The following is a 15,757-nucleotide window of genomic DNA, read 5'->3' on the forward strand; positions in this document are numbered from 1 at the left end:
CAGATTTTCATGCACACTGCATCATGTTGTAGTGGAAACTCCTAGAAATAACAAGAGATATGGTAAGAACTTACCTTTGTTATCTCTGTTTCTACGAAGTCCATAGGGTCCACAGGGTTGACCTTGGGGTATAGGTTGGGAACCAAATCCGGGCACCACGCAGTTAAAGCTTTTAGCTCCCAGGATGCACTTGGGTCCACTCTCCCTATAACCCCACCCCCCAGCCAGAGGCACCTCAGTTTAAGTTGGTGCCCGGCCGGAGTTGGGTCACCGTTACTGCAGGGGGGCTGCTTAGCAGCCCCTAAGCTTAAAAGAGTTTTATTTTATTATTTTTTACTACTGTTCAGAGTGGCAGCATCAGACTGTCCAATGGACGTCTGAGCTGCCGCTCCTACACCCCGCCGGCGCTGCGACGCCAGTACAGATCTGGGGATCGCAGCGGGACCCCAGAGTCTGTACTAGCCGGGCTCTGGAGGAATCCCTGGGCTGCTGCCGGATCGACGGGAACAGGTAAGTCGCGTGGTCACCGCTTGCGGTGACCCGCGTGTACATGCAGCCTTATGCCTCCGGTCTCTGGGGACAGACCGGAGGCGCTAGCGGTGGCGGCGGGCTCCCCCTCCATGGAGGCATACCCCGCGTGTCCACAGCCCACCAGGGATTATAGCGGCAGCGGGAGCCGGCATCCCGGGGGGTTAATTGCTAGCCAGGGGAGGAAGCCTTCCCTGTCTAGCGGCTCCTCAGCTCAGCGCGCCTTTCAATACTACAGTCTGGCGTCGCTGAGCTGCTTCCTCCGCGGGCCACGCTTCTTCTGAGGTCTCCAGTGGCCATTTTCTCTCTGTGGTGCTGCAGAACTCTTAAGATGACAGTGAGCCCAGTCCCCCTGCGTACCTGGCCATTTTGGGTGAGTGTACACAGCGCTATAGCCTTCCCAGACACTGAATCTGGGCAGTTGAATGTAGCGACATTGTGCAGTATATTATATGTCATGCAAATGTATGTATATATATTTTTCTGCATTGTATGTGACTTATGCTAGTGCTGACTGTCTGCTTTTTCTCTCACCTGTCAGTGTATATCTATCCCTTTTCTTTATCTGCCCTAATATAGGTGTACCTGGGGTGGTTCTGAGACCTCACATATATATATTTGTTAATATCTGTGAGGTTTGTCACATACTGTTGCGTGCTGCACGTTGCCATATTTTAGATGGAACTGTGAGTTGCATACGCTGATAATGGGTCCCTGCAGCTAATCTTAGCGTCAGTCAGGACCGGTATGGCGCTGCTTAATATTTCCGTCAAGATAGTCAGATATATCTGACCAGGAGATTGCACACGATACTGCACCCATTATTGCTATCCTGCAAGTCATAGCCTGCAGGAATTAGTGCGGAGGATTTTAACTCAGAAAGGTTTATGTATGCGGCACCATCTGGTGCGGGGCCCCTTGCACGACCCCCTTAAAGGGCGGTTTATTTCTCAGGATCCTCTCCTTTGAGGATCGCCGGGCGGGCCCCATTGTCGTCACTCGCTTGGAGTTACTTCACCATACTGCCCTTTTGAACTCGGGGTATCTCGCAATTTCTTGCAATTTACCCCTGTGCAACAGACTGTCGCTCCCCGCCGGGGTTTTTCACAGTACATGAATTACCTCCGATACCACATCGGTCTGTCATTCCCCTTGCAGGGATTACCACAACGGCCACCCTGGTGGATGTCGTTTTATACGAAATACTAATTGGCGTGATATACGCCCTGTGGTTACTGACCAGTGGCTCTGCCGTGAACTGGATGGTATATTCGGCTCTTTCCCTCTCACATGGGGGGAGCCGATTTCAAGTATTATTATCCCTGCTTTGGGGCTGGTAGCCAGGTTCATTCTGGATATAGAGAATGTCGATCCTGCACCTGCATCATACATCTCCCGTTTTCTGCCCAGCGGGTGGATCTCATAGCGGGAGTCTGGCTGTCGCTAGATACGAGGAGTCACAAAGGCCTCCTGTTTCCCATTCCCTGAGGGTCCTCACAAGTAATGGAAATCCCCTTCTGGGATGGATTTGTATGTTAATCATCGGGTTACAGGCATTAATACGCCTCCCATCCCGGCCTGGACGGATTTTACGGATCCGTAGGTGGTAACTTTGCCTGAAATCAATGTACTCGTTTTCAGGGCCTGTTGCCCGTCCTACCATGGCCGTCGCATGGTGATGCTTTTGTGATGTTTTTCCCCTCCAACACGTCTGAGGTTCAAATATCTTTTGCCGCTCACATAAAATATGCAGTGGTCATATGTGGGATTACCTCATGGGATGCCGGTCTTCTAACTTTCAGGGTTCCGGCGGCGTCTGTATCCGCCGCAGTACCCTATGGCTGCGTTATGGGAAAGCAGAGGTGCACACTCCTTCCATGGGGAAGATCTTGTTTGGTCCTGACCTTGACAAGATCGTTGCATCATTGGCAGTATCACTAATGGGGAGATACCGTCTTTAGCTACTCCCACTACATTCGGACTAACTCTTAAGTCTTTTTGTCCTCAGGGTCAGCCTAAAGGCCTGTTTTTTCCTAGGCTGTCGGCCTCCATGGGGGCCACCATATCCAGTACCGAGCAGTCCTGGACTTCCAGACGACCCTGTTTCTACACCTGAGGATATACCCTCAGCCTGACGGGACAGGTCTACATCTGGGGAATTTCCAGAGTGAGGTACTGATTCTCAACGGCCTCTCATTGCTCAGGCAGCCTCCTCACAGGCATTGTTACACGGGCCCTTCTTCAGACCTGATCAGGGCCTTACAATCCCAGAAAGCTATACAGTCTTTGTGGTAAGCAGAGCTATTTCGGCCAACCTCACTATCTCAGTGAGGGACTGGTTGTTCTACTTTCTTTCTGGGGCGGTGACCGACTGGTCCTCATTTGCCTATACTCTGTCTCAAATCCCTGAATCAGATTCCATCGGTGCCTGGACTCAGGTGGAATCGTCCATGCTCCATCATCCGACGTTTGGAACCTGGGGATTTTAGGGTATATCTGAGTATTCAGGATACGTACCTACGGGTACGTACAGAGCCCTTTCATCAGCATGGGTTCAGGTTTGCTGTGCCACAGCAACACTTGTAAGTTTCGGGCTCTGCCTTTTGGGACTGTCCTCAACTCCACCGGGGTTTTACCAGCCTTATGGATTTTCTGACAGTTCACCTGTTCAGGGTATCCTAATGCTCCTTTCTCTGGACGGTCTCCTGCTTTTAGCAGGATCACCAAGGTACTTTACCGCCAGGTCAGGATAACCGTGGCTTCTTCTCGGCACAGATAATTAGTCAACGGAGAAAAAGTCCTCCCTACATCCCTCACAGGGTTTTCTTCATCTGGGAGCACTGCTGGATTCTCAGACTCTGAGAATTTTTCTGGCGTAAGACAAGATCTCCACTCTTCAACTTGGAGTGTGCGGATATCTACGCATTCGACATATGTCATTACTCTTTGTGATGCGCGGTCTACCAGAGTGTCTACCTTTTGGTAGGGTGGAATGTGCTCAGTTCCATTCCAGGCCTTGCCATAATTGACTCCCCTCCAGATGGATCGAGTTTTTCCCATCGGATCGCTGTTCGAACGATGATACTTTCTCCGGAGGAGAGTTGGTCTCTGTCCGGGTGGCTATGGCCATCTCGTCCAGGGTGTTCTTTGCTACAGACAGTGTCTGGTCCGCATTCGTTTCGGGGCAGTTGGACGTCTGTCGTTTCTGCCCTGCCACTTAACTTGTTGATACTTTAGGCTGTCTTGGACCTTCACTCTGGCCTAACCCATATGTCACGGTAAACCTGAATAGGTTCAGTCCGACAGTGTCACAACAGTGACTTCCATCTAGGCAACACTGGTAGTTGGGTGGCAATGTCAGGTATGTCATCCATTCTGACATAGTCCAAGGGTCTTCTCCTGGCCAACTCTGCAGTGTTTATTCCCGGAGCTCTCCATTGGGAAGCGGGCTTCCTCAGCCGTCGCGACGTGCATCCCGGGGACTAGTCTCTTCTCCAAGAGAGGTTTCAACTCCTGGTGAGCAGAGGGGGCCTCCCTGAGGGGATTGATCCTCATGGCCTTCTGACTTGATCACACATTACCGGTGTTACAGTCCAGCTCCAGGAGTACTGAAGCTACCTTCAGTGACTCTTTGTCAGTGAAGTGGTCCTTCCACTTTGTGTACCTGTGTCCTCCGGTCACCCTTCTTCCTCGAGGTCTTCGGAAGTTTAATTCGAGACGGAGGGGCTTTCCTTCTGGGGGCTCCAGTTCGTCCCAGACATCACTGGTACTAAGATTTTCGGAGTCTCCTCATCGATACTCCGTTCCTACTGCTTCACTATCTGGACCTGTTGTCTCAGGGTCCTTGTTTTTCCCTGGACCTGGATCGTTTGTCTTTGACTGCGCCCCTACTGTGGTCCTAGGGCTTCCCTGGCTCTGTCTTCATTGAGATGTTTAGAGCAGATAGGCCAGACTTTGCTGGGATCTGCCACGGACTGTGGCATACATAATTCTTATGGTATCGTACCGGTCGATACGATCCTCCGGTGTCCAGGATTTTCAGATATTCTGGCATTCCTTCCGGCTGGCTTGGGTTTCACCCTTGGCCTGGCCTTCCTGACAGTGCGGATCTCTACACTGTCGGTATAGTTAAGATATGGAATTGCTCCGCTCTGGTATCCAGTTCATCCTTTGGAGTGTTTTCTGGATTATGCCTCCACTTGTCCTCCCTAGGGACTCCTGGGGAGTTAGTAGTGGTTCTTTGTTCCCTCCGGGGACAGTCAATGGAACCGCTGGTTGTGATAGCCATTACATGGTCTATTGTTTAAGCTCTCTCTCTCTCAGGGTGTTTAAATCAACCAGGAGAGTGTCTGAATTGGGAGCGTTCTCATGTGGCTCCCTCTTCTGGAGGGCATCATGTCAGGGTGTGAGTTGCTCTCGCCCTGTATTTCTTCTTAGAGTGGTTTTTAGGTTCCATATTATTCTGGAACTTATGGTACGGCCATTCAGTCCCCAGTCTTCTCGGCTGGTGTGGCCTCATTGACTGTGGTCCGGCCTCTTTGGCTTTATATGATCCGTTCAAGTTCCTTATGGTAATCGGACTCCTTATTGGTGGTCTGCGGTTTCTGGTTTTCACAGGAAACGATGGCCGGCCTATAATGAAATGTTGGCTGGATGGCCTCGTATGTCTTCCTCAGGGGCCTACCCATGGGTAGGCATTTCTGTCGTTGAGGCTTGTTTTTTCTCGGGCCATGTAACCCTCGTGGGCGGCTCGTTGTGGCGCCTCGGCTGTTTTGCCTTACTAGGTGTTCACGTGGTCTTCTGTCCATACCTTTTTAAGGTTTACTTTGCCGCTCAGGATGCTTCCTTTTTGGCGACGGATTCTCCTCTCAGCACAGGAGCGTCCCCACCCTTGGTTGAACTGCTTTGGGACATCCCCAAGGTCAACCCTGTGGACCCCCTATGGACCCTGAAGTAGAAAACAAGAGATATGGTAAGAACTTACCTTTGTTATCTCTGTTTCTACGAAGTCCATAGGGTCCACAGGGCGCCCACCCTGACGCACCTGGCTTCATATGGGCTGTGTTACTGGTCACCGGTTTCCAGTCTCCTTTTCTGTGAGTATGGTTCTAGAGTGTTCCAGTTTTCTCTCTCTTTTTCTCTCCTCCTCCGGCCTTTGGCTACTTACAAACTGAGGTGCCTCTGGCTGGGGGGTGGGGTTATAGGGAGAGTGGACCCAAGTGCATCCTGGGACCTAAAAGCTTTAACTGCGTGGTGCCCGGATTTGGTTCCCAACCTATACCCCAAGGTCAACCCTGTGGACCCCCTATGGACCCTGAAGTAGAAAACCTGCAATTTTATCTTGATCACTCAAGTTAAAGCTGAGCAATAACAAAACAACAAAATGTATTGACATTAATGGAATACCCATGGCCGCTACGGGTGGGGAAGAGGTGCTTTGGGCCCACATTCACTTGAATAGAAAAGGCTACACGAGCAGTCTGTGCACAAGGCACACAGTGAGTAGTGGGTGAAGGCGCTGCTGCCACCAGTCTGTACAGCGCTGGTCACGCGGGCCACTCACACGACAGGGTCCCTATTCACAGCAATACAACTAGAACACTTCAAATAAAAAAAGTGTTGGCAGAAGCCACGGGCAACAGCTAGTTGTTAATACCACCTACAAGATATTTGAATGAAGAGAACCATACTAAAATGTCTAAGTAAAATTACCTAAATAGTAATTTTTCCTATGCATTATACTGAAAGTTAAGCAATTTATTAAAGCATGCATGTGCCATAGAACAACTTTAAGATCAGAATAAAATAATTACTATATAAACAAGACTATAAAGCCAATGTCATAACCGTGAACACATTTGGTGAAATTAAAGTGCACCTACCAGAGCTAAATGAAGAGCAAATCATCTGAACACCAGGTCGAGGTCGCTCCGTATACTTAGTGGGCCGAGGGCTATAAAAGCAAAATCAGAAAAATATTTAACAAAAACATATGCAACCTGCATGATGATCGTACTAAAATTCCCAAGTTTAGTCACTGGAATTTTTCTTCTTACACATTTTCATAAAGATCTACGTAATTCCCAAATACAATTCTTATTTTATCACTACTTGTAAGAACTGTAAATATGACGCCTTGCAAAGTCAGTATTAATATGAGATGTATCAAGTGTTAAATTACCCTTTAACCTTAATTGAATGTGCGCCAGGAATGAGTGCACTGTAAACCTACAAGAAGATTTCTGTTGGCACCGACTAAACTAGTGCTGCGATGCTAGTTGCGGGATTATCGAGTGCGCTAACAGCATTGTGCCCAGCATTTAAGTTGGAAAATGCAGTTTACTGCAACTAAACCCCTGCCATTAGGTGTGGAAAACTGCACCTACCGACTTAAGTGTAGGTCATGATTTGGACAATGGAATAGATCCAGGAACTCATTCCCGGCGCTATTCAACATTGCGGTCAATTGAATTCCCCCCCCCCCACCATGGTGTTACATTACATATTAAGATGCCCATACATGCTGTGATTTTGGCCTCAAGTGAAACATAATAGGCCATATATGACATCATGTATAGCTTTAATAGTGCATACACACGGTCAGATATGTCAGATGAACGATTTGACCAACGATTTGAACAATTTTAGACAGTATTAAAATGTATGGAATCGTCCAAATCTGACTGCAAACACATCAGATGTCAGATATCATTATCTGACAAACAGGAATGCGCATCGTTGCAGGCTCACATGTCAGATTTTCCTTCAGACATGAACAATTTTTAAAATAGTTATCGTTCAGATCTGACAGAAAATCTGACCGTGTGTATGCACCATAAAAGATTACACCAGACTTTTGATCAAGGTGGTTGGAAAATTAAACCAATTCTGATGCCATAGTCTAACAAGTGCAGAAGCTGTACTTTTACACAAAAGAGTGAGAAAACCTAAAGATTCATACATAAAAATAAAATACATTCTACTGTACAGGGCAGCACAGACGGTGCAATGGTTATACAATCCAAAAATATACTGGTAGGTTAATTGGCTCCCAACAAAAGAAAAAATAAATAGGGAGTGTTAGGAAGTATAGATTGTAAGCTCCACTGGGGCAGAGACTGTGTGCGCTATATAATATGAGATATGGTAAGAACTTACCTTTGTTATCTCTATTTCTACGAAGTCCATAGGGTTCCACAGGATACTTGGGTATAGGTGTGACGTCAGTCATCGGGCACCATAGAGTTAAGCTTTCAGCCTCCCAGGATGCACTAGGGTCCCCCTCCTATACCCCGCCCCCGAGCGTCCCCAAGGGTGGGGACGCTCCTGTGCTGAAAGGAGAATCCGCCGCCCGAAGGAAGCATCCTGAGAGGCGAAGGTGTCAAACCTGTAATACCTCACGAAGGTATGGACAGAGGACCACGTAGCAGCCTTGCAGATCTGGACTGCAGAGGCACCACGTCGAGCTGCCCACGAAGGACCCACAGACCTAGTGGAATGAGCCTTCACAGAAGGAGGAACCGGCAGGCCTTCATGAAGATAAGCTTCAGAAATAGCCATACAGATCCAGGCTGCCAAAGTTTGCTTTGAAGCAGGCCAACCCTTTTTACGGAAGCCATAGTGGACAAACAAGGCGTCCGACTTCCTAAACGAAGAAGTGCGGTCAACATAAGTCCTCAAGGCCCGCACAACATCCAAAGTGGCCTCACCCACTGAAAGGCCAGGTGAGTTAAAAGCCGGTACAACTATTTCCTCGTTAACATGAAACTGGGAAACAACTTTGGGGAGAAATTCAGGACGAGTGCGTAACACTGCCCTGTTCCCATGAAAAATCAAGAAAGGGGGTCTACAAGAAAGAGCCGCTAAATCAGAAACACGTCTGGCCGAAGCTATGGCCAGAAGGAAAACAGTCTTAGCTGTTAGCCATTTAAGATCCACTGAGCCCAGTGGTTCAAACGGCAGTCCTTGGAGAGCCCTCAGGACCACAGTCAAGTCCCAAGGCGCAACAGGTGGAACAAAAAGCGGCTGAATTCGCAGAAAGCCCTGCATAAAGGTACGCACATCAGGGATTGTAGCAATCCTACGGTGAAACCAGACAGACAGGGCCGAAACCTGTACCTTCAAAGAAGCAAGGCGAAGCCCATGGTCTAGTCCCGCTTGCAGGAAGGAGAGTATCCGAGACAGACGAAACTCCCGCGGTGCATAACCTCTCGGTCGACACCACTGGAAGAACGTATGCCACACGCGATGGTATATCCTCGCGGAAGACTGTTTCCGAGCTCTTAACATGGTACGCACTACAGAGCTGGAAAACCCCCTGGACCTTAACATGGCTGTCTCAACAGCCACGCCGTCAAAGACAGCAGAGTCAGGTCCGGGTGAAGACAAGGACCCTGAGACAGGAGGTCCGGTCGTAGCGGCAACCGCAGAGGACTGTCCACGGACAGACTCTGAAGGTCTGAGAACCAGTGCCGTCTGGGCCACGCGGAAGCTATCAACAGGAGCGTCCCTCCTTCCGATTTGAATTTACGGATTACCCGTGAAAGAAGGGAAACCGGAGGAAAAAGGTAAGCGAACCGGAATGTCCACCGGACGGACAGAGCATCCACCAGAGACGCCTTTTCGTCTCTTGTGCGAGACCCGTACACCGGAAACTTGTTGTGCCGGGACGCCATGAGGTCGATCTCTGGAAGACCCCACTTGTCCACCAGCAGTTGAAAAACGTCCGGGTGCAGGGACCATTCCACCGGATGAACGTCCTGGCGACTAAGAAAGTCCGCCTCCCAATTTAGCACTCCCAGGATGAAGACAGCTGATAAAACCGGAAGATTGCGCTCCGCCCATACCAGGATCCGAGACACCTCTACGAGAGCCGCCCGACTTAGGGTTCATCCTTGCCGGTTTATGTAGGCCACGGTGGTAGCGTTGTCCGACTGGACCTGCACTGGGCGACCCTGGAGAACCCGATGTGCCTGCTGGAGAGCATTGAAAACCGCTCGGAGTTCCAAGATGTTTATTGGAAGCTCTGCTTCTGTCGGAGTCCACCTGCCCTGGAACAAGTGTGGACCCAAAACTGCTCCCCAGCCCCGAAGACTTGCGTCCGTTGTCAACAGGACCCAATTCGGTACCCAGAACGGACGTCCCTTGTTGAGATGGGTCGTCTGCAACCACCAGGCAAGGGACAGACAAACCTCCGGGGTGAGCACCATCGTCTGGGATTTTAGACACTGAGGCAGTCCGTTCCATTTGGACAGGATCAGGTGCTGCAGAGGTCTGGAATGAAACTGGGCATATTCCACCATGTCGAACACCGACACCATGGAGCCCAGTAACCTCATCACCGAGTGTAGAGATACCCGGCGGCTGTGCAGACAACTGCGCACCCTTGACTGGCAGAGTTCTTTTCCCCCGTCACAAAGATCCTTTGCTGTCCCGAGTCCAATAAGGCTCCGAGGTGCAGAATCCGCTGAGACTGGATTAGAGTGGACTTCTGCCAGTTTATCAACCAGCCATGCCGGTGCAGTAGGCCAATGGTCAGGGTCCAGGTGACGCAGAAGGAGCTCCGGCGATACTGCCACTAAGAGAAGGCCGTCCAAGTACGGCAACATGCGGACTCCCTGCAGCCGCAGAGAAGCCGCCATGACCGCCATCACCTTGGTGAACACACGCGGAGCAGTCGCCAGGCCAAAAGGCAACGCCCGAAACTGAAAGTGGTCGCTGCGGATTGCAAACCTGAGGAACTGTTGATGGCGCAAAAGAATAGGGACATGCAGGTAAGCGTCCTGTATGTCCAATGACACCATGTAGTCCCCAGGTTCCAGCGCCAGCATGATGGACCGAAGGGGGGTCTCCATCCGAATCTTCGGCACCCGCAAAGACTTGTTGAGAGCCTTGAGGTTGAGAATCGGACGATACGACCCATTGGGTTTCTGCACCAAAAAGAGATTGGAATAGAAACCCTGGCCCCTCTGGGAGAATGGAACAGACACTATAACTCCGGGGGTCTGTGCCGGAAGGAGAGGGCATACCCGCAGGAGACCACCTCGAGAACCCAAGTGTCTGTCGTAGTGACCGACCAACACCGGGCGAACTGCAGCAGGCGGCCTCCGACTTTGGGATCCCCCAAAGGGAGGCCCGGACCGTCAGGCCGCAGGCTTGTCATCTGGCTTAGGGGCCGGACGTCTGGTACTCCAGGCATGCTTCCGGGGCTTGGCCGATTTCTTGGGGCCAGCCTGTCAGGGAAAAGACTGTGGTTTGGGCCTGCCCTGGGCCCTATAAGACCGAAAGGACAATGGTAAATGGTCCTGAACCAGAAGGGACAGCGGCCGACGGGAGACATGCCGATTTAGCTGCCGGCTAAAGGCCACCTCGTTGATATAAGTGGCCGAATCACGGAGATTACCAATCAACTCCGCCTGCTCAGCCGGAATCGAAGGACGCCTCCAACGTATCCGCCCAGCGCTCCATAGCTCTGGCAACTCAGCAAATGGCCATAGCCGGCCACGCTGCCCCCCCCCCCCCCTCCCGCAAGTGAATAAGCGGACTTCAGGCAGATCTCCACCTTGCGGTCCGTAGCATCCTTAAGGGAGGACATGGATGGCATTGGTAAAGTGGCACAACGGACAAGACGTGTCACATGAGAATCCACCTGTGGAGGGGATTCCCACTTAGCAAAATAATTATCCGCGAACGGATAAGCCACCGCCAGACGCCTCTGCGGCTGGTATCGCTTGCCAGGCTGTTTCCACGCCTCCTCTAAATGGTCCACCAACTGACCCGAAAGAGGAAAGACTGTGGCGTCACCCTTCACATCCTTAAAAAAGGCATATTTGGATTTAGCCGCTGGGGGAACTTCGTCCTCAATCACCAAGGCTGTGCGGACTGCCCGAATAAGTCCAGGAATATACACCTTGGACCTAGCGTCCGCTTCCTTAGTACGGAGAGGTTCCTGATCGGAAAGATCCAGAATCTCCCCGTCATCAGACGTCCCTTCGTCATCCTCATAAGGAGCCGACAGAGACGCCACCGGCCGTTTTGAGGCCGCATCACAGACTCCCCTTGCAACACATCCGACAAGTGCTGTACAGAACTAGTCAGGGAGTTAACCCACGCAGGCTCCTGAGAAACCGGGAGAGGGGAAATAGGGAGACTGCGGGGTACCACCAATTGTCTTGGGAAACCCTGCATGGGTGACGACACCACTGATTGCTGGGACAAACCCATCTGCGTAAACGCGGGCTGCGGAGCTAACTGGCCCACTAAGGTTGTAAGCGCCTGAGCGAAACAAGCCCAGGGCGGCTCCTGTACCGGTGCTGTAACCGTAATAGGCCACGCCAACAACAAACACTGCCGGCATAGGCCCTCCGCGCTACCCTCCCCCTCCGCTAAAGGTACTTTACACGTAGTACATTGCAGCCGGAGAGGAAAGTCACTTTCAGACATGATGGTAGAAAGTATGTGACCCCTCTCACCAATTTTTTAAAAAGGCGAGAGACCACCCTGCAGCACCGCACCCCAAGGGCTTTAGCAGAAAGAACAGAGACAGTAATAAGGCTGACAGTCAGAAAGGAAAGTACAGGCAGCAGCGCTAGCACAGTCACATACAATGCAAAGAAAATCAATTCCTGCACTAACAGCGCTGATAAATCAACTACACAGACACAGGGCCTGGTAGGACACAGCGCTGCATACACAGACCTGACCACAGCGGAGGAGAGGTATGCGGGGGGACCCAGACCACGATGCCTCCGTCCAGACTTCCAGCAGCGTTCACCATGCGTTGTGAAGATGGCCGCCGAGGAGCAGAGAGGAGGCTGGCCTGGGGGAGGAGCGCTGCCACAGGGCCAGTCGGCGTGTTGCAGAGAGGGCTGTGTTCAGCGGGGGAGGCGCCGGCTGTGAGACATGGAAGGCGCGCTCCCCTGGCATGCATTTAATCCCTGGGACGCCGCAGCGCTACCGCTCTGCTGCGGTACTGCTGTCCCAGGGGGGTAGTGGAAGCGCAGGTTAGTACCTGGCTCCACGCTGCAGCCAGTCCCCAGGGAGCCCCCTGCCTGGGGACTTCTGGACCATGTATCAGCGGGGACCCACCGCGGGACCCCGCTGCTTACCTTGCTGCCCCCCTTGAGTCAGGCCATGGTCCTAAACATCTGGGGTCACCGCTAGCTGTGACCCCAGATGCTTACCAGCATCCCCGGATCAGTACCGGCGTTCTGGTACCGGCGGGGGTGTAGGGAAGACAGCATGGTCGTCAAAACAGACTGTCCATGCTGTACTTCCAGATGTGCAGCCACAGCTGCAAAACGAAAACTTCAGGGGCTTTTCATGGCCCCCCTCTAACAGGTGCCTCCGACTCCGGCCGGGCACCGAACTAAACTGAGATGCCTTGGCTCAGGGGCGGGGTATAGGAGGGGGACCCTAGTGCATCCTGGGAGGCTGAAAGCTTAACTCTAACTGGTAATAAATAATATATTTCAGTATACAACCAAGCTGTGACATAGCTATTCAATTAAAAATCCAATCTAATAGTTTAAAAGCTATGTTTGTCAATTCCACCAGTCTAGATCAATAATAAACTGGGACTGGGTATGTAATGCCGGCTGTCAGGATGCCTCCTGTCAGAATACCGACAGCAGCATTCCCCCCTAACTCTAATCCTCCCCTCTTGTAGCCTAACCCTCCCCGTGCCTAAACCTAACCCTCCCCCCTTCGTGCCTAACTCTAATCCCCTCAGTGGCGCCTAACCCTCTAGGGGTGCCTAGCCTCTCGCCCCCCCAAAAACCTAACCCTGCTTCCAACGCTAAAGGGGGTCCTGGACTAACAACGATCGGGCTGGCGCCTTTTGACGTTGGGATTAAGACAGGCGTCTGTAATTCGACGCCCATCTTAAGTCCCTTGTCAGGATCTCCCTGTCGGTATTGAGACCGGCAGCATCGCAGCCGATGGTCTCATAACTACATCCCATTAAATGTATAGAGCAGAAAATAAACAAAACAGTGATGCTTAATAGCCACCAAACAAGCATGCTGCTGTGTTATTTATTTGGAATGGCAGTCACATAATGAAATAAGAAAGCAAAACAGTCATGAGCATCAAATGAATCCATGGAACACCTTATGTTCTTAACAAGTGCCTTCTGCAACATGTGAACATCTACATGCCATTTTCCCAAAGAAAAGAAAAATGTTTGCCCCATTCTTTAAGTTTCCTTATGACTAACCTAATGCTTGTATAGTTTTACGCTATTTAATTTTCTGTTGGGGTTTTGCTAACTGTACTAATTTAACAATGGAAGAGTCATGAAAGTCTGCCTGCTCAATGCTTATAAAAAACATGTGTGTCCCAATATATGCCCAAGAGAAACCCATGTCTTACAAAAAAAAAAGTCATATGTTATAATACTAATTTTTTTTTTCCCCCATGACACCATAATAATCTTTCAAAACCCACATGGTCTACAAATCTACCCTGCTGGTCATACTTTCCAAACAGTTATATCAATCAAGCATTAATGCACCAAAAAAAAAAAGAAGTACAACTAGAACCGTTTTTGGATGATGTTTATAGTATAAAATGGAAATGCAGAAACTTTTAATATACAGCACTTGTATTATGTACATTAGGTTTATTTGGAAATTCGGGAAAGGGCACACTGCACGTTTTAATAATTCTAACATCTATGGTCAGAGGTAATCATTTCCAGTTCCCCACTAGAAAGCAAATTTCATCCAATCCAGGATGTAAACAATGATGTAATTCACAAAGTACAGTGTGTATAAAATGTACACCTTTCAGGCTTTTGACATGCCTACTACAATTCTCGTAAAGTGCTATCTGGCGTAAGAAATTATATCGCAGAGAGTTTCAATAGTAATAACACACTTGAAGTGACATGGAGGGAGTTTTATTAAAGTTTGGAAAGACGTAAAATGGAGAGAGATAAGCACCAACCAATCCGCTCCTGTCATTTTACATTTTGCCTGTGTGAAAAGGTCAACCTGGCCTGCCGTGGCAGAGATCCTGCACCTGAGTGAGTGCTCTGTACACTGCTCGAAGCTCCAGAATGTTTATGGGCAGACAACTTTCCCGAGTTGTCCACCATACCTGAAAGGAATGACGACAGACTACTGCACCCCATCCATGAAGGCTGGTATCGGTTGTGAGAAGTTACCAATTTGGTATCCAAAAGGGGCGACCCTTGCCCAGATGTCTGTAGCCATCATGAGAGGGAAAGCCGAGAGGAGGATCGTCTGGGACCAGATCAGATGATACTGTCCATTCCACCGGGAGAGAATCGGTTGCTGCAGAGGCCTGGAGTGGAACTGGGCATATTCCACCATATCGAAGGTGGACACCATGGACCTGCATTACTGAATGAAAGGAAACCCTCCCATTGTGGAGCATGCTGCGCACACGCAAGTGTAGTATCAAAATCTTGTCTGCTGGCAGAAAGATCCTCTGTAATCGAGAATCCAGGAGTGCCCCCAGATGTATAATCTGCTGTGTCGAAGATAGGGAGGACTTTTTCTAATTTATGATCCAGCCGTGTGTTTGCAGGCATTCCACGGTCAGCTGGAGATGGCGTTGTAACACAACAGCTGAATCTGCCAAGATTAAGAGGTCGTCTAAGTACGGTAGGATTCTGACTCCCTGGGGTCTCAGGTGTGCAGCCATAACCGCCATTATTTTGGTAAAGACTCAAGGGGCTGTTGACAGACCAAAATGGTAGTGCCCGAAACTGCTAATGTTGCTGCAGAACAGCAAACCATAAGAACCGCTGGTGGGTTGGAGTAATAGGTACATGCAGATATGTTTCCTGAATGTCCAGAGAAACTATGAAATCCCCAGGATCCATTGCCAGGACAATTGTCGTAAAGTTTCCATACTGGGCACTCTGATAAACCTGTTGAGGTATCTGAGACCCATTCAGCTTCTGAAACAAAAAGAGTGGTATAAAAACCTATTCCTCTCTAAGCCAAAGGAACCGGTATTATCACCCCTCAACACAGCAGGTAGTGAATGGCCTCCTGGAGGACCAGGGCCTTGATACGGTCTGATGGTGGGGATTGTACCAAAAAATTGCTGGGGAGTTCGCCTCAAGAAAGTGAGGGTGTACCCCTGAGAGCCTTCTCGGACCCAGGTGTCTGTTTCACGCCAAGAGTCGGCATATTTAATAAGTCGGCCTCCCACCCTGGGTTCCTCCAAGAGGCGGCCAACCCCATCAGGCAGAAGG

General features: G+C 50.2%; 1 protein-coding gene across 1 annotated transcript in view; it reads right to left on the reverse strand.

The window, feature by feature from the left end:
* The window catches only part of PHIP (PHIP subunit of CUL4-Ring ligase complex), a 228,528-nt gene that overhangs the window by 157,830 nt on the left and 54,941 nt on the right, over positions 1-15,757 (reverse strand). Inside the window, exon 10 of the mRNA XM_088471636.1 lies at positions 6,411-6,481. Coding sequence (XP_088327762.1) covers positions 6,411-6,481 — 71 coding nt within the window. The remainder of the gene's footprint in view (positions 1-6,410; positions 6,482-15,757) is intronic.

This window comes from Taudactylus pleione, unplaced genomic scaffold, assembly GCF_031769625.1.
Source record: "Taudactylus pleione unplaced genomic scaffold, aTauple2 ptg000015l, whole genome shotgun sequence".
Classification (NCBI taxonomy): Eukaryota; Metazoa; Chordata; class Amphibia; order Anura; family Myobatrachidae; genus Taudactylus; species Taudactylus pleione.